This window comes from Miscanthus floridulus, chromosome 1, assembly GCF_019320115.1.
Source record: "Miscanthus floridulus cultivar M001 chromosome 1, ASM1932011v1, whole genome shotgun sequence".
NCBI classification, from domain to species: domain Eukaryota; kingdom Viridiplantae; phylum Streptophyta; class Magnoliopsida; order Poales; family Poaceae; genus Miscanthus; species Miscanthus floridulus.
Window position 1 is genome coordinate 173,809,425 of NC_089580.1, and position 18,850 is coordinate 173,828,274.

Below are 18,850 nucleotides of genomic sequence, written 5' to 3' on the forward strand. Positions count from 1 at the left end.
TGATGTTGGAGCCAAACCCGAAGACGATGTATGGAGGATCTATCCCGAAGATGGAAGGACTAAGCAAGTGCTAGGACCAGAGATGTCACCATGATGGTGTAAGCTAACGGAACTGACTTGTGTCGGATCCCAGGCAAGCCCCGGAGCATTCTAAGTCTCCTACTTTATGAAAGCAATTCTTTCTATATATGAGTTATATATTGTTGCATTAAGTTGTAGGAGTTGATTGAAACCATTGATGCATTTATCACTATCCTTGCCTACCTTATTACCTTATTACCCTGTTAGGTCAGGATCGAATAACTGCTTAGCCTTGCTTAGACCAGTAGCGATCGGTGATATCCGGTCACCTACATTATAGGTGGTTACTGGAAGAGTTTAGCTATGGAAAGGATGATATCCTGGAATTAACCATGTGTGATGGATAATTGGAGACCGGACGGAAAAAGTTGGAGGCAACCAGACAGGGTTCTGGGGTGCTGTTAGTTTCCGTCTGTGTCGATTAAGGACCGACCGTTGTTGGGCCTCGAGTCATGTTGAACGCATGCCTTACATTTAGCTGGCCGGATAAAGTACCTTCCGACCATGAAGCTGGGAGATTATTCGGGCCGAGTAGATTGCCCGCAGCGCACTATGCCGGAGCAGGTGTGGTAGGACATGGGGGCGAGATGATAAGACCAAAGTGCAGTCGGTCGGCCCCTGAGTACATGTGGTTCCTGGCAAACTCGAGATTCCTGGATAGTTGACTCAGTGATCAATATCTCACTTTAGCGGGTGAGTGAGGTTTGTGTAAGGAATAAATCACCAGCTGGTTAGGAATCGATTTGAATCGCCATCGCTCCTAGATAGTGAGCACTTGACTCGAGTTACGGCATCGTAGTAATTATTATGGAACAATGATGGTTATCTGGATGGTATGTGATATGCTAAATCTAAATTGGTAACTGGATGTTATTGGTTAATCAAGTGATTGCTATAGTACAGGTGCTTACCTAGATGGATAGGTCATAATAAAGATGATGCAAAGTACTTAAAATGGTTTCTTCACGATAGCTTATGCTTTTCGCAAACAAGTCAGCTAGCCCACTAAAGAAAGCCTTGCATGATCCTTGGTGTCATTTGTTTTGGTTTCCGACGGGTAAGTCTGGCTGAGTACATTCGAGTACTCAGGGTTTATCCCACCTTGTTGCAGGTGAAGTTCTCGACCTGTTGCTGATGGTGGCTAACCGCCGGTGGGCTCGGTGATTCTATACTTACTTCTCATCTATATGCTTTTGTCGGATGATGTCACTATGCTAGCAATATATTTGGAACTTATATTAATGTAATCATTTGAAAGCTATGTTGTTTTCACTAAGTGGTTTTGAAACCCAAACTTGTACTATTATTTGTTAACCCCTTTGTAATATTATTTCCGCTGCAACCCAGTGTATGTGATGTGTATTTGCTTAATCACGCGATCTTGGTTGTGATGTTGATTTACTGAGGTCTTTCGGGACACTCGGCGGACTACCGGGTTTATATGAGTGAAAGTATGGGTGTGTCAACGTGTTAGCGGGGACAACCGTACTTGATCTTGTATAAATTGGGCGGTTCTGTCACAAGGGTGCCGTTTGGAGTCGGAAAGGTGTCGTCCTTCTCCTCGACGTCGTCTGTGCTGGGGGCAGGTTCCTTCCCCTGCTCCCCTTTGTTGAGGCCCCCGGACAAGTATTTGCGCATGAGGCCACATTCCTTGTATAGATGATTGGCCAGGAAAGCGTGGTTTGGGCATGGCCCCTCGAGCATTTTTTCAAAGTGGTTCGGAGTGCCTTTCGTGGGCTTCCGGCCACCTTTATGATCGGCAGCGGCCACGAGCGAGTCGTCGCACCGTTGCTTCTTATTCTTTTTCTTGGCGGGACGGTCGGAGGCGCCTTCGTCGGTGGCCTCGTCCCGCCTCGCCTTGCTGTCGGTGCGGTCGAAGACGGCTCCGACCACCTCCTCTCCTGAGGCGTGGCTAGTGGCGATGTCCAGGAGTTCCTTGGTGGTTTGCGGGCCCCTGCGTCCCAGCTTGTGGACCAGGGATTCGTAGGTTGTCCCGGATAGGAAGGCTGCTATCACGTCGGCGTCGGCGTCGTTAGGGAGCTCGTTGCACTGCTGGGAGAAGCGCCGGATGTACCCGCGGAGGGTTTCATCGGCCTTCTGGCGGCAGTTCTTGAGGTCCCATGGGTTTCCAAGGCGTTTGTACGTACCCTGGAAGTTACCCACAAAGATCTCCATGAGATCCGCCCAACTTTGAATGGCGTTAGACGGTAGGTGCTCCAACCACGCTCGTGTCGAATCGGCCAAGAATAGCGGGAGATTGCGAATAATGAAATTGTCATCACTCACACCACCGGCTTGGCAGGCAAGCCGATAGTCTTCGAGTCAAAGCCCAGGGTTCGATTCTCTAGAATATTTTAGGATATTGGTGGGCGGTCTGTACCTCGGGGGGAACGCAGCGTTGAGGACGTGTCGGCCGAAGGCCCGAGGGCCTGGCAGGCTGGGGCTCGGGCTCCGATCCTCGCCGTTGTCGTAGCGTCCGCCGCGTCGAGGATGATAGCCGCGATGGGCTCCTTCTCTTTCGTCGCCATGGGTGCGCCTGCGGGCGTCGATGGTGCTGCGCATGTCACGGTTGTGGCCGAGATGTTGATGTACCGGGATAGCGGAGCGCTGCCTACTGCCTGGCAGCGTCTGGTGAACGGACGCGTCCTTGGCGGGACGTACCGAGGGCGTGCGCTGGCTGGTGTCGGGCTCGTGTCGCCGAGACAACGAGCTTTCCGCCTGCTGTGCAGCCGCGCGCTCGAGCAACGTGCGAATCTCCCTGTGGGCCTGGCGATCCTCAGACGTCGCGGCCTTTGGGAGGCCGTGAAGCAGGGCCGTCGCGGCGGTGATGTTCTGGCTTGCCCGAGCGAAGTGAGGGAGAGTCCCATCATCGGTGAGGATCCTCCGATGCACATCACGGGCCGAGGCGCGTGCGTGCCCACCGTCTCCATGACGCTTGATCTCCTCCTCGATGTTTTGGTACTCCCGGACAAGCTGTTGTCCGGCGTCATCGATCTCCAGCTTTCATGCTCTTAGCTGCTCCATCCTTACGTGAGATGGAGCCGTCGTCTCCGCCTCGATCCTGGCGTCAGGGTTGTCTGTTGGGGTTGTTTCCTCTCCAGAGACGCTTTGGACGTGTCCCTCGGGGGGTTGCGTCATGAAGCATTCCCGGGAAGGGTGATGGCTCTCCTTGCTGGAGTCAGAGCTGGAGGACGACTCTGTTTCCTCCACGAGGAGCCCGTAGAGTGTCTCCGGATCGTGTTCGATTACCCCCACGAACTCGCTGTCCGTAGGCGGCTGAACCATGCGTAGTGCCAGAAGGTGGCCAGTGGTCGCCGCGGCGTTGCGGAGACCGAACGGAAACGCTGTCGGGGCGCTTCGTACGGGACCTTCCGGAAACAGGGTGATGCTGCGCGGGGGCTCCCTGGATAACTGGGGTCCAAGGGAGTCGCCCGGCTGGCCCTCAAGCCTCAGGTGGCTGAGGTTGATGGAAGTGAGAGACTGTGCAGTCATGTGGGCCAGCGCCAGCTCTCCTCCGAGTGTGACGATGAAATCCAGGTCGTCGAAATGCACGTGTGCGCGCGGAGACCGAACGGAAACGCTGTCGGGGCGCTTCGTACGGGGCCTTCCGGAAACAGGGTGATGCTGCGCGGGGGCTCCCTGGATAACTGGGGTCCAAGGGAGTCGCCCGGCTGGCCCTCAAGCCTCAGGTGGCTGAGGTTGATGGAAGTGAGAGACTGTGCGGTCATGTGGGCCAGCGCCAGCTCTCCTCCGAGTGTGACGATGAAATCCAGGTCGCCGAAATGCACGTGTGCGCCCGGGACCCAGCTGATTGCGTGGGTGGCCATCCGAGGCCTGATTTGGAACGCGCAAAGACCCCTACCTGGCGCGCCAACTGTCGATGTTTCGTACAAGCACCGGCAAGTAAATTTATAGTAATACGCGTTAGGCTCGGATGGTGCGCTAAAGGACACAAGATTTATACTGGTTCGGGCTGAATATCCCTACGTCCAGTTTGTTGCTGCTCGTGTTATTAGCACCGTGAATGGTTCGTAGTAGGGGATACAAACGATCGAGAGAGGGACAGGTCCCAAGTCTCTGATGGAAGGGTCGAAAGGAAACCAAGAGCTTGGTAGCAACTTAACTATGGGTGTGTGCTGCGTTGTTTCGGTCCCCCTTTGTTGGAGGAAGCGCATCCCTTTTTATAGATGAAGGGGACGGCTTTTGAAAGGGTCAGGGCTTAGGATACATGCTTTACCTAGCCTTGTGGCTCACGTCTACCTAGCCTCTTTACCCATTCTGATGGGTATGAAAGGATGATAAGCGCCTATAATACTGTCGATGTCTCTGTAGAATGTCAGGATGGTTACAGAATAGTGCCCTGCGTAAGGTATGTTGCAGCCATGCGTGGCGTCTGGTAGGACTGGCAGTTCAGCCGTGCAGGACCCTAGCGGAGCAAGGCGTGTGGGAATGATTTTTTTTTAGAAATGGATGAGCGGATAACGGACAGGTCGTTGGACGAGCGTCTGTGTGTGGGAGTGAGCGGAGAGAGTTGTCCAAACGGACGGACGTATGGAAAAAAAGTAGCATGCAAGATGGCCAAATCGCTCTGCACTTCTGCAGTGGCGTGTCCCAAATCTGCTGCTGGCGTCACTTTTCTTTACTTGTTTCGTCGGTCAAATTAGGCATGTGATAAACCTTTTATGTAGGGCTGCGTGTGGTAAGCGCCTAACACAGTAACACCAACCTCGATGCAGTGAGGGCACTAATCGCTACCGCTATGTCTACTTACTGCTGGTATGAATTTTGTTTTCAGACTGATTTGAGTGGAAGGAATTTTGTTTTCAGACTGATCCTTGTTTTCAACTAGTGAAGGGCGCACGCCATCGCGCGCATACGTAGGCATAGAAAAAATTTTGAGCACAGAGAAAATGTGGTGAGCAATACGGTATAGATACATTCTGAAGATGTGTATATAACAAATGTGTTTCTGTGCCCGCAGACGTTTTACAATCTCATATTTGTGCTCTGAAAAATAGAAAGAAACACTTAACTTGTTGTTACGCTTTTTCCCCACTATCTAGACTTCGGATCTAACCTAGATGCTAGAACAATGATGGCTATTCAAGTCTAGCCTCGATGAGGTTCTTGTTCACTGTGAGTTTGTACAGAGTTAGTTCCACCTTTATCACTTAAATTGCGGCCATTCTTTTTTGTAATCCCACCCTGTACGAAGAAACAAAATCCAATTAAGTATGTAATGTAGAAGTTCTAGGGCTTCTGTCCTGATCATTACTTGGGTGATACTGTCATCAAAGAGACGTAAACCTGTTGAGGAAAGTGTGGACTGAAGTTGCAATCACAACGGCCTCAATCTCATACTACTTGGCAGCCGAACCAGAGGAGACACCATCACCAGGACTTTTAGTGGCTGGCAATGATTCTCCTGTTAGCACATACCACAATAAGATGAGACAAAAAAAAGTGAGATCAAGAGACCCAATAGGATCAAATAAAGTGTGGAAGTGACTGAATGTCAAAGATATAAAGGACCCCATTGCTCTTCGATGGATCTCCGTGAAGGATCCAAGCATCTGCAGGAATGATATGTCTAAGTTTAATGCTGATTATGTCCCCAGGCGGCCCAAGGGCCATCATGAAGCGCCTATTCACCAGTAAGAAACATTAGTTCCGATTTGAAATAGGCACCGTAAAGATTTTTAAATAGGCATTCTAGAATTTTGTTCAGCAGTAATCATTTGTATCCTCTTAAAATGATTATCTAGTAGGACTCTATAAGCAGATAAGGATAGTTTGAGAAGCAATGGCGCTAATCCATATTTATCCTCCCAAAATAATTTTGTAGTTGGTGTGGACGGTTCGGACAAACAATGGCACTGTTGATTTTTGAACATGCAGGAAGCACTCAAATCTGCAAGGGGTCTGAAGTATGAAGCAGTCTGTAAATGAAATGCTCATCCTATTATAAATTAAATCCCTATCCTTCTTTTCCATCCCTGTGCAAGTAACTGATCTGTGAATTAATTCCAAGCAGATCATATGGGGAAAGGAACATTATTTGTAGCAAGTACTAAAGTAAACAATCCTGAAACTAATATAGACACAGATCAGGCTTGTGAAGGAATGCATACCTTGAATTGCTTTGTTGGAAATGATGCATCCGAAGGTAACTATCCATCTGAATACACCTAATATGATTCGAACACAGAAGCATTACATCTGTTAATTTACAGGTCATAATCAAAGATTTTATGCAAGAAAAGGAAGCGAAAGAAATATATGTTAGTGCCACAATATTGGTTCCCTGGAGACAGTAGTTGTGAAAGGGAAAAAATCGAACCAAAAAAATAACAAACAATATATTCCAACTCCCCAGTGGACAAAAGAACCGGAACACAAATCATAAGATATGAACTGAATACATGGAACTTTCACAGGAGCATATACGATGGTTTGAAATTTGAGGATATTAGTGTCAATGTCAGGAAAAGAGGGATCACAAACATGAAACCTAAAGATGGTCAGCCTTACTTCTATGAAGCTTAGGTGAATTTCTAAGCATCAATAGTCACAACACACCAAGTTCTATGAAGCTGTTGCAAGCTCAACAATCTCAAACAGAAGTCTTACACTTGTACTAAAAGATCTTATGCAATAATATGCACTCCCTGAAAACAGCAGCTGTGGAAGGGAAAAAATCGTACCAACAAAGTAACCAACAATCTACTCCAAGTGTTCAGTGGAACCAGAATAAAGGTATAGAAAAAATCTCGAAGGAAAAAAGGAGTCAAATAAATCTTTTTTTTTTACAGCGTCCATGATGAACCAATAAGCTTCACCTTCTGCAATGTACACACAGAGAAAAAAATTGGTTAGGGGAAAGAAAATTTCCATGTTACACTGTATAGCCAAAAAAAAGTGACAGAAGGTAGAGCTGATTTGATTCTCGAAATCCTGTGTGTGGCACTGTAAATAAATAAATAACATTACCTCAAAAAGACTCATTTGAACATCAACATCAACCAAAAGATTTTCTGGATGCCATAGTACTCCTCTCCTAAATTCTGTGAGTTATCTAAGACAATTAGACTGCATGAGGCAAACAGAGAGGCATCACACACGGATCTTATGAATAGAAGCGTCGTACAGAAAATACGAAAGTTTACTGTCGGTGTTTCGTACAAGCACCGGCAAGTAAATTTATAGTAATGCGCGTTAGGCTCGGATGGTGCGCTAAAGGACACAAGATTTATACTGGTTCGGGCTGAATATCCCTACGTCCAGTTTGTTGCTGCTCGTGTTATTAGCACCGTGAATGGTTCGTAGTAGGGGATACAAACGATCGAGAGAGGGACAGGTCCCAAGTCTCTGATGGAAGGGTCGAAAGGAAGCCAAGAGCTTGGTAGCAGCTTGACTATGTGTGTGTGCTGCGTTGTTTCGGTCCCCCTTTGTTGGAGGAAGCGCATCCCCTTTTATAGATGAAGGGGACGGCTTTACAAGGGTCAGGGCTTAGGATGCATGCTCTACCTAGCCTTGTGGCTCAAGTCTACCCAGCCTCTTTACCCATTCTGATGGGTGTGAAAGGATGATAAGCGCCTACAATACTGTCGATGCCTCTGTAGAATGTCAGGATGGTTACAGAATAGTGCCCTGCGCAGGGTATGTGCTGTAGTACAGCGGTTTTGACTTATGAGCCTCGCCCAGCCTTGCTCCGCACGCCTCCTGGTTCCTATGAGTCTCCGTCGGAGGGACGCGGGGTCGGGGTCCAGAGTAGCGCCGTGGGCAAGGTCTTCTGATTTGGTGGACCCAAGGGGTCGGGAAGCGGGCGCCGCTCCCTTGGGTCCATAGCGTGGTGATGGAATATCCGTCATTTATCGAGATCACAAATCCTGGAGCGTAGCGGTTGTCGTATATCTTCGTCGGGTCCCGTGTCCCAGAGCTGAAGGCGGCGCCTACAACTCTACAGGGCGAGGAGCACGTACCTGCGATACTTTTCAGTCTCTGCGGCGCCCGAAAGGGTCTAAAGCACCCGTCCCGTCGTTCCCTGGCAGTACCTTTCCTGCCGGGGCGCAGGGTATGGTCATTGAAGCCGCGGTTGACCCGAACGTCTCGTCTTGCCCTGTACCCATCGTCATGAGGGAACGAGGAGAAGTTGTCAAGTAAGACGAAACCAATTTTTAGACATCGAGCGGGGCGAGGTTCGTCTTCGGTCGTCGGGCGAGGCAGAGACCAGTCTTGATCCTTTGGGCGAGACCGAGCCCGCCCCTCGGGGTCGGGCGAGGCGGAGTTTATCTCAGCCCTCGGGCGAGGCGAGGCTGGCCAAAAAGACGTCGGGCGAGGCGGAGACTTAGCCCGTAGCCCTCGGGCGAGGCGAGGCCGGCCCAATGGCGTCGGGCGAGACGGAGGCTAGCCTGTAGCCCTCGGGCGAGGCGAGGCCGGCAAAAAGGCGTCGGGCGAGACGGAGACTAGTCTGTAGCCCTCGGGCGAGGCGAGGCCGGCCCAAAGGCGTCGGGCGAGACGGAGACTAGCCCTTAGCCCTCGGGTGAGGCGGAGCTGTCCCAAAGGTGTCGGGCGAGGCGGAACCAAACTCCCATCATTTGGGCAAGAAACGTAGCGGCGCCCTTGTCCATCCAGAAGTTTTTAACGTTCGATGGTTATTGGTTCCACCTTCTGAGGTACCCTGGTATTAGGTCCCCGACAGTAGCCCCCGAACCTCCAGGTGATTCGGATAGAACCGCCTGGAGGGTGTTTTCGATTTCGTCGGAGTCATTTTGCCAGAGGGTGCGCGCGAGCGCACCCGATGGGTGTAGCCCCCGAGCCTCCAGGTGATTCGGATAGAACCGCCTGGAGGGTGTTTTCGATTTCGTCGGAGTTACTTTGCCAGAGGGTGCGCGCAAGCGCACCCGATGGGTGTAGCCCCCGGGTGATTCGAGTAAGGTCGCTCGGGGGGTTGTATCGGACCCTTCGCGGGTAAGGCTGAAGGACTTAGTTTTTCGTCAACTGGATATTTTTTCGAGGGGGTCGTGGTATCCCGTTCGCGGGGATCTCATTCAGGGCTGACCTAACTGGGGCTTGACCGTGGATCGAGACCCCAGTAATGCTTGCGCCCTTGATTTCGGATCGTTAGCGGACCCGTCCTCAGTTGGGCCGGCCACCGAGCTTCTGGGCCCTAGGTGGGCCAAATAGAAAAAATCTTCGTGACCTGCCTTCCCCAGGTGGGAAGAGAGTCCGGATTCGCCTGGGGAAGGCGAACCGTCCACCGTGATTTTCGGTGGGAAAGGATAGCGACTGCGGGCGCGTGTCCCGCGACGTGACGCGGCGGTGCGCGTGGCAGGCCCGGAGATCGAGGCGGACGGTTGCCCTTCTCGCGTCCGTCGCCCCTATAAAACCAAGGGGTTCGCCCCCAAGGTTCCGTATTTCGCCCCCTTGCCTTTGCGTCTGAAACATCCGCCGCCAATCGCCCTAGCCTCCTACGCCCACACTGCCACCGTCGACCGGCTTGCATCCGTGTTGCAGCCGCCGTCAAGCTTGCGCCTGCCTTGTTGCCGCCGTCGAGCTCACACCCACCTTTCTCCCCAATCGTTTTAATGGAGTTGTGGGGTAGATCTAGCATCACCTCTCGGTGTTTGGAGGGCCTCGTCCGCCGTGGCCTTCTCCATCCACTGTCCGCCGTCCAGGAGTGGCTGCTGCCTGGTGACGAGGGTGAGCCGGCGCCGCCCGAAGGGTATGTCATGTCTTTCGCCATCTTCCATGAGCGGGGATTTGCGGTACCTGCGCATAGATTCCTTCGGGGGCTGGTTAAGGTACGGCTACCTCCCTTCCTTTTTTTGAAACAATCTCCTCGCATCAAGACCAGCGGCAAGATTCGGGGGAACAGATTGGTAAGATCGCAAAAAATCAAACAAAACGAAATTACGAAGCAAAATCACGAAACTGCGTCCAGACTCGAAAATACCGACACTTGTTCACATATTACATATAAGTTGTGCTCAAAATTATTCGACTAACTACTCCCGCGAAGGGAGAACCATTTCTTTCAGATTATCCGCCAGGTTTTTCGCAAGGGGAGCCACCATCTTCTCAATTGCCTCCAGCTCATCATCCTCATAGGTAGGCGGGAAACCTTCGCTCATCACCTTCAGGTTGATCTCCTTCTCGTAATGAGCATGGGCGACGGTGAAGGCCTGGGTGATCCCGGCGTGAAAAGCACTCTCCTCAAGCTGGCCCACCCGAGCCGTGATACTAGCGGCACGGGTCGCAAGCGAGCTGGTCCCCTCCTCTTGTGCCACCTGCAGGTTGTTGCAGACCGCTAGAACGGCGAGGGACAGGCGATCATATTCATCACCTTCAGCTTGAAGAAGCCGCCGCGCCTCGGCAAGATCGGTGCGCAAACCGGCAGAAACTTCCTCGGCATCCAACCGTCGGGTCACCTCGACTCCAAGATCCGCCTGGCGTGCCTTGGCCTCCCGACGCGCTTCGTCGCGCTCTCGGGTCGTCCGCTCGATCACTGCGGCATCCTGGTTCGCCTTCTCCTGCAACATCGCGGACCTCTCCTCAGCCTGCAGCTTGAGGTCCCGCTCTGTCTGTAGCTCCGCCAGGAGCTCGCTGGCTTTCTCACTAGCCGCGGCATTCTTCTGCAGCAGCTCGTCTCGCTCCTTTCGGAGCCTGGCGATCTCCTCATCCAGCTTTGTCCTCGCCGACAAGTCCTCAAACATCCCGTGGGCATCCTCCGCGTCCTGACGCGCCTGGACCTCCCGCTGCTGGGCGGCAGCAAGCTGCGCACCCACATCTCCTCGCAGCCGGGCCTACTCGGCAAGGCGATCCCATTCCGCCTTCTGTTCGCGGAGGAACTGGGATTTGCTCCGACTGCGAGTAACAATGACCTAAAAAGAAGACCGGTGTCAGAAATACGAAAACACAAAAATACTTGGAGGAAAACGAGGAAGAACGAGCAGATACCTGGCTAGTAGGAACGACAATTTCACGCACGGCCCCTCTGACCTGGTTCAGGGCATTCATCATAGTCGAAAGCCCGAAGTCAAGACTCTCCCGCTCCATGCTCTCGGCATGGTCGTCGAGCGTGAAGAGAGCCGACGCTGGGTCCTGAGCGGCCATCCACTGAAGCGGCGGCTCGCCCCGCGCGGGGGAGCGGCTGCCTCCCGACATAGGGGCCGGAGGCGACTCCCTCCTGGTCCTCCGCACCACCGCCACGACGCCCGAGGGCCCTCCGACCGGATCCTCCTCCATCTGGGCCGCTTCGAGCGCCACGGGCGGATCCACCTGGGCCCCCGGTGGCGCAGACTGCACTACGCCCTCGAGCGCCACCGTGGATGCGCCCGGCTGATCCTGGCTTGGCGCGGTCACGGCCACCTCCACCGGCGATATGCGACCCTCGGCCGGCTGTACCACGCCCGCCACGGAGGATGCCGCCTGCTCGACAACCACCGAGGGCGCGGGCGCCACCACAGGCGCCGTCGGATCGGCCAACACGGCCCCAACATCGGCACCACTCCTGCCCAAAACAGGGGTGACGCCGGGCAGCACCATCCGTCCCGACTGAATGGCGAGGCTCTTCTTGGGCGCCAGCCCGAGGGAGTGGCCGGTCCGCAAGAACCTACACAAAGGTAAAAGCCATTAGGTCAAAATAGAAAGGGAAAAAGGATGAAAACAGGGGAATCAACAGCTTACGCTGACGCCTTCGGCCGGCGGAAGCGTTTTGGGGACGGATCCCTGCCCCGACTTGTCTGGGCGGGACCGTTTCGAGCCTGCCCCCTGCTCTGCGGCAGAGGGGCTCATCTCCACCGTCTCATGGGGCGCGGCACCAGAGCCACTCCCCTCCACCATCACCTCGGGGTCGGCGGCGGCAGGCCCGCCTTCCCCCATCCACCGATCCTCGGCCGGCACGCCGTGCGAAGCGGCGGACTCTCCGGCCTCCACCGACCTCACCGACTCACTTCCCTCCGCGTGGAACGGGAAGGGTCCCTGCACGGACGGGAGGCACTTGTCAGCGTGTCCTCGTCCTCTAGGACGCCCCAATCCACGTCGACGGCTACCTCATCGTCGTCATCATCATCATCACTGCTCACGTCCTCTCCCCGATCCCGTGCTTCCAGCTTTAGTCGTCTCTCCTCCTTCATCTGCTCCCTTGCCTTCTTGTCCCGCTCGGCCGCGAGGCGATTCGCCGCCGCCAGGGCCTTGTTCCTTGGCAGCGGAACCGGACTGTCTTTAAAGACTAGCCCCCCCCCCCCCCGGCTGGTCCCAACGTTGCAAAAGCGAGTATCAAAAATATGGAGATTCAGGAAAAAGAAAGAGCACGGGAGAAGAAGGCTTACGAATTCGAAGAACCCAGGTTCCGGCCGCATTGGGGGATGTCCGGGCACCGGATACACAATATCGAGGACGCCGCCTGCGGAATCCTTCGTCGGCTCCGTCGCCTCCATAATGCGCTGCGCCACTTCCGAGAAAGAGAGCGCCTTGTCAACAAGCACCGTCCCCTCGAACGACATCCCGGGCATCATCCGATGTAGGGGAAGCGCGCGCGCCATCAGCGGCGCCACCCTCCTCGCATGATAGGCGCCGATAATCCCCGCCCCCTTTACGCCCCGTTCCTTCAGGGCTTGGAGGGCGGAAAGAAGGTCGGAAATGTGCTTCTTGTCTTTGAGCTGGACGCCCCAAGTCCACGACTCTGGAGCCTCTTCAATAAGGCGCCCGGTGTACCTCGGTAGGGTGGCACTCACATCATCTCTAACATAAAACCACTGCGAGTGCCATCCCTTATTGGAGGTCGCCAGACGCATGAGCGGGTAACCCCTCGACCGGGTATGGCGCAGATGAACGCTGGCACATCCCATCGGCACATTCACATCCTTTCCCCCGATCCGCCTCTTCGACAAACTGACGGTGAAGAAGTGTCGCCACAGATCAAAATGAGGATCAATCCCCAGGAAACCCTCGCACAGGGCAACAAACGCCGCCATATGTTGAATCCCATTGGGAGTTAGATGCTGCAGATCCACCTCATAATAATCCAGCAGCCCCCGAAGGAATCTATGCACAGGTACCGCAAATCCCCGCTCATGGAAGACGGCGAAAGACACGACATACCCTTCGGGCGGCGCCTCACCCTCGTCACCAGGCAGCAGCCACTCCTGGACGGCGGACAGTGGACGGAGAAGGCCACGGCGGACGAGGCCCTCCAAACGCCGAGAGGTGATGCTAGATCTACCCCACCACTCCATTAAAACGATTGGGGAGAAAGGTGGGTGCGAGCTCGACGGCGGCTACAAGGCAGGCGCAAGCTTGACGGCGGCTGCAACACGGATGCAAGCCGGTCGACGGTGGCAGTGTGGGCGCAGGAGGCTAGGGCGATTGGCGGTGTATGTTTCAGACGCAAAGGCAAGGGGGCGAAATACGGAACCTTGGGGGCGAACCCCGTGGTTTTATAGGGGCGACGGACGCGAGAAGGGCAACCGTCCGCCTCGACCTCCGGGCCTGCCACACGCACCGTCGCGTCACGTCGCGGGACACGCGCCCGCAGTCCCTATCCTTTCCCACCGAAAATCACGGTGGACGGTTCGCCTTCCCCAGGCGAGTCCGGACTCTCTTCCCACCTGGGGAAGGCAGGTCACGAAGATTTTTTCTATTTGGCCCACCTAGGGCCCAGAAGCTCGGCGGCCGGCCCAACTGAGGACGGGTCCACGAACGATCCGAAATCAAGGGCGCAAGCATTACTGGGGTCTCGATCCACGGTCAAGCCCCAGTTAGGTCAGCCCTGAATGAGATTCCCGCGAACGGGATACCACGACCCCCTCGAAAAAATATCCAGTTGACGAAAAACTAAGTCCTTCAGCCTTACCCGCGAAGGGTCCGATACAACCCCCCGGGCGACCTTACTCGAATCACCCGGGGCTCGGGGGCTACACCCATCAGGTGCGCTTGCGCGCACCCTCTGGCAAAATGACTCCGACGAAATCGAAAACACCCTCCAGGCGGTTCTATCCGAATCACCTGGAGGCTCGGGGGCTACTGTCGGGGACCTAATACCAGGGTACCCCAGAAAGTGGAACCAATAACCATCGAACGTTAAAAACTTCTGGATAGACAAGGGCGCCGCTACGTTCCTTGCCCAAATGATGGGAGTTTGGTTCCGCCTCGCCCGACACCTTTGGGACAGCTCCGCCTCACCCGAGGGCTAAGGGCTAGTCTCCGTCTCGCCCGACGCCTTTGGGCCGGCCTCGCCTCGCCCGAGGGCTGCAGGCTAGTCTCCGTCTCGTCCGACACCTTTTTGCCGGCCTCGCCTCGCCCGAGGGCTACAGGCTAGCCTCCGTCTCGCCCGACGCCATTGGGTCGGCCTCGCCTCGCCCGAGGGCTACGGGTTAAGTTTCCGCCTCGCCTGACGCCTTTTTGGCCAGCCTCGCCTCGCCCGAGGGCTGAGATAAACTCCGCCTCGCCCGACCCCCGAGGGGCGGGCTCGGTCTCGCCCAAAGGATCAAGACTGGTCTCTGCCTCGCCCGACGACCGAAGACGAACCTCGCCCCGCTCGATGTCTAAAAACTGGTTTCGTCTTACCTGACAACTTCTCCTCGTTCCCTCATGACGATGGGTACAGGGCAAGACGAGACGTCCGGGTCAACCGCGGCTTCAATGACCATACCCTGCGCCCCGGCAGGAAAGGTACTGCCAGGGAACGACGGGACGGGTGCTTTAGACCCTTCCGGGCGCCACAGAGACTGAAAAGTATCGTAGGTACGTGCTCCTCGCCCTGTAGAGTTGTAGGCGCCGCCTTCAGCTCTGGGACACGGGACCCGACGAAGATATACGACAGCCGCTACGCTCCAGGATTTGTGATCTCCATAAATGACGGATATTCCATCACCACGCTATGGACCCAAGGGAGCGGCGCCCGCTTCCCGACCCCTTGGGTCCACCAAATCAGAAGACCTTGCCCATGGCGCTACTCCGGACCCTGACCCCGCGTCCCTCCGACGGAGACTCATAGGAACCAGGAGGCGTGCGGAGCAAGGCTGGGCGAGGCTCATAAGTCAAAACCGCTGTATTACAGCCCATACCCTGCGCAGGGCACTATTCTGTAACCATCCTAACATTCTACAGAGACATCGACAGTATTGTAGGCGCTTATCATCCTTTCACACCCATCAGAATGGGTAAAGAGGCTGGGTAGACGTGAGCCACAAGGCTAGGTAGAGCATGCATCCTAAGCCCTGACCCTTTCAAAAGTCGTCCCCTTCATCTATAAAAGGGGATGCGCTTCCTCCAATAAAGGGGGACCGAAACAACGCAGCACACACACATAGTCAAGCTGCTACCAAGCTCTTGGCTTCCTTTCGACCCTTCCATCAGAGACTTGGGACCTGTCCCTCTCTCGATCGTTTGTATCCCCTACTACGAACCATTCACGGTGCTAATAACACGAGCAGCAACAAACTTGACGTAGGGATATTCAGCCCGAACCAGTATAAATCTTGTGTCCTTTAGCGCACCATCCGAGCCTAACGCGCATTACTATAAATTTACTTGCCGGTGCTTGTACGAAACACCGACATTTACATTTTTGAACAACAAAAGACAATGTAAATGTGAGCGCACTAAAAATTGGAAACTATCAGTTGATGTGATCATGCAAAGGAAATACTACTACAGGTCTAAAACTATCAGAATAGCTTCATGAGGCTCCTGGTCCTATAAAAAATGTTCCTTTGTGGATGGTTAAATAATATGTGAATTGCCGATGCACCCACACAGTCTTCTTTTCTTTAGAGGAGGTCCAGTATTGGTGCACATTCAAAATGGTTTATCAACCTGTCCCGTATACATTGTTTTGTTAGTTGAAAAAGCTTCATAACCAGGTTCAGTCAGTAATATTAAAGTATCAGAAACCAATCACTGAGCCAGTTTTCTCAAAATAACTGCTATATTCAAAACCCTTTGCCTTTGCTAGTTAGATGTTGCTAAATAAAAAAAAAGGTATGACATCCCAAATGGTACAACTACTGAAATGGAGTTTTTTTTACAATATATGTAGAATGACAAAAATATTCGGATTCTAACATATCTGATGTTTCTTTTGCTAGGTCTGTCACCCCTGGAGGCATGCATGCACTACGGTTTGGAATTTAGTACAACTTTAAATGTAGAAAATACTAAGATATTGCAGTCAGATATATGCCTCAATTTTAAAAAATACAATGCCTCTGATTTTACGCAACAACAAACAGCTTGTAAAGAACATTCCAATAAAAGGTCAAACAAGGTGATCTTGTGGCTCACTACACATTAAGTCAGCTGTTAATAAATATAGCCCCGCACTCATGCTCAGTCCATGGTGCACGCGTACATCTATATGCACCAGCAATGTATAATGCATTATTTCATCAAGCTAAAAGAACTCTAAACATGTATGACTATGAAAAAGAAATTTTCAGAAGAAGTTTATGGTAGAGCGCACCCAAAAAAAACATCGGCTTTATCTAGCTTCTAGCATTGTAGGTCATTTAGATCTTGACCCTTTTTATGATATGGCTTTGTCCTCCAAACACTATTCTGTAGATGGTTGCTGTCCTAAAATTATCTCATGTTAGAATACGCTATATACTATGCAGATTGCTGCCGAGTTCCTAAAAAATGACCCATGTAATGTAAGAAAGGGCTTATTCAAATACAGCACCAAAAAATTGAAGCGACAATGAAATGAAAGGACTAAGTGAAAAAGGTTGCTTCTGCATACTTCAAGTGTTTGACCATATACAGGAGCCTTTTCACCATGAACCAATATTTGAAGCGGTACTATACCAATTTTGACAGTTGCTGGGATTGAAAAAACCCTGAGGCGGTACCTCTGGATCTCCAGCTTGAACAACAAAGGCATCAGCTGCATAAGAACCAAAACGGTTCAGCAAAAGTTCACTGACCCGTAAGCACAATAGGCCATTTAAAATAGTGAACATTGCAATGGTTAGATGGAGTGTAATGTTTAAGAAGAGGTGTAAATCAAATTGGCGACACTTGGAATGGAATGGCAGCTGCTTTCAGTAATCAAATGTAGCCTGCATCATCTGATAAACTTTGCATCATGACTTACTGTTTCAACTGAATCGAAGGCTCCAACACCAGCAACCTCGAGGCTGTCAGTGATATCCTCCGGCGGCTTTTGAGCTTCATGAATAGCTTGATTATGTATTGGTAAATCACCCAGATCTATAATGGGAGGTCCAGAGATCAGAACAGAGACATATGAAAGAACAGGTCCAACAGAAGAATCATAGGCCGGTTAACCAAATGTTGGGGCAGCAGTGATTAATCCAACTAACAATGCAACAGAAAGTGCACACTCTTTCCAGGTAAAGGAGTTTCTTTTCTGCAAGGTAGTAAGCAAAACCTGAGAGATGTGACAAACTAACGCATTCTACAATGCAGTAGTAATCATAGCGCATGTCCTTAGCATAAGTGTTACCTTTGTTACAATGGAGATTCGGCCAGTACCTGTATCGTAGACCATATCACAATTCATAGATTAAATAATGGGGAGAGCTGCTGAAAAGCATCTAAATCTGAGCCCAATCGCAGCAATGGGGCACAAAACACTCCATGACATGGACCTGTAATACTCGAAAACTTTGTCTGGCCTGGAAAAACTGCATAATCCAAAAATGGCATTGCAAAATTAGTAGTCGTTTTAGGACTCTCTTTCTAGAGGATTGGGTAAATAATTGTGGAGCAACAATTTATTTGAGACCAAAAATTGAGCGGAAAGCATCTAATTGCATAACTCAAATTTAAACAATTGGTTGGACCATTTGAGGAGGCTTGATGAACTAAGTATGGATAACAATTCATTGCCTAAGAAGCAAAGTATTGCAGTGTCAAGAATCCAACATATATGTACGACAACATTTTAGGAAATAGCACTTGGCATGCGTGGATTAAAAAAAATCTTGCCTCCTAATTTTAGTAGGCTGATCTGTTCACTGATAAGCAAATCCACACTGCCAACGGCAGAAGATTAACATAAGTCGGGGGCAGGGGCACGAGCGGCGGCGCGGGCGGCGGCTGTGCGTTGCGGGAGGAGCCGGGGAGGACGGGGAAGACATAAGTCGGACTCGATTTTTTTATTTTTTATTTTTTTGGCTGGAAGGCTCGGGAAGCAGAATCGAAAGTCCGCGTATATATTTGGTAGCCGGCTCCGAAGGAGAAGCTGGATACCACCGAGAGAAGCAGAGGGGAAGCCTGTGGAAGACGAGAAGGAGCGGCAGAAGCTGTTTTCGACGAAATCCGCTCCAAGCGATCTGGGCCATCCGATGGGAGATCCGACGGCTGTGAAAATTTAGAGCGACGTGGACCCTTTCTCCTACTGAAAGCAGCGGCTTATTTAGGCCATGTTTAGATTGGAAAAAATTTCAAACCGATGAATAGTAGCACTTTCGTCTTATTTGGTAAATATTGTCCAATCGTGGACCAACTAAGCTCAAAAGATTCATCTCGTGATTTTCAACTAAACTGTGCAATTAATTATTTTTTTTACCTACATTTAATGCTCCATGCAAGCGGCTAAAAATTGATGTGATGGAGAGAGAGTGAAAAAACTTAGAATTTGGAGGTGATCTAAACAAGGCCTTAGGGGAGAAAATCGCAGGTCATTGCAATTGCATTGCAAGACATGGCGGCGTCCATGGTTAGTTGTAGTCATCGGATCCGACCCGATCTCGCTAACTGGTGGGTTCAGCATCCAAGTCAAAATCGCCCCTGGGCCCTG

At 52.0% G+C, this 18,850-nt stretch overlaps 1 protein-coding gene and 1 pseudogene across 1 annotated transcript; both read right to left on the reverse strand.

The window, feature by feature from the left end:
• Positions 1–5,004: 5,004 nt before the first annotated feature.
• On the reverse strand, positions 5,005–18,209 carry LOC136548534 (uncharacterized; annotated as a pseudogene).
• LOC136548529 (uncharacterized) lies at positions 10,887–11,628 on the reverse strand. Its single transcript, XM_066540022.1, has 2 exons — positions 11,041–11,628; positions 10,887–10,964 (listed from the first exon to the last, which is right to left on the reverse strand). The coding sequence occupies exons 1-2, from the start codon at positions 11,626–11,628 to the stop codon at positions 10,887–10,889; spliced, it is 666 nt and encodes a 221-aa protein (XP_066396119.1).
• Positions 18,210–18,850: the final 641 nt, after the last annotated feature.

What these genes read in the sequence shown, in the direction of transcription:
- LOC136548529 (XM_066540022.1), bottom strand. Translation starts at nt 11,628, where the DNA reads ATGGTGCTGCCCGGCGTCACCCCTGTTTTGGGCAGGAGTGGTGCCGAT. An exon ending in TTGTCGTTCCTACTAGCCAG is followed by an intron (nt 10,965 to 11,040) that starts GTATCTGCTCGT and finishes TCTTCTTTTTAG; the next exon opens with GTCATTGTTACTCGCAGTCG.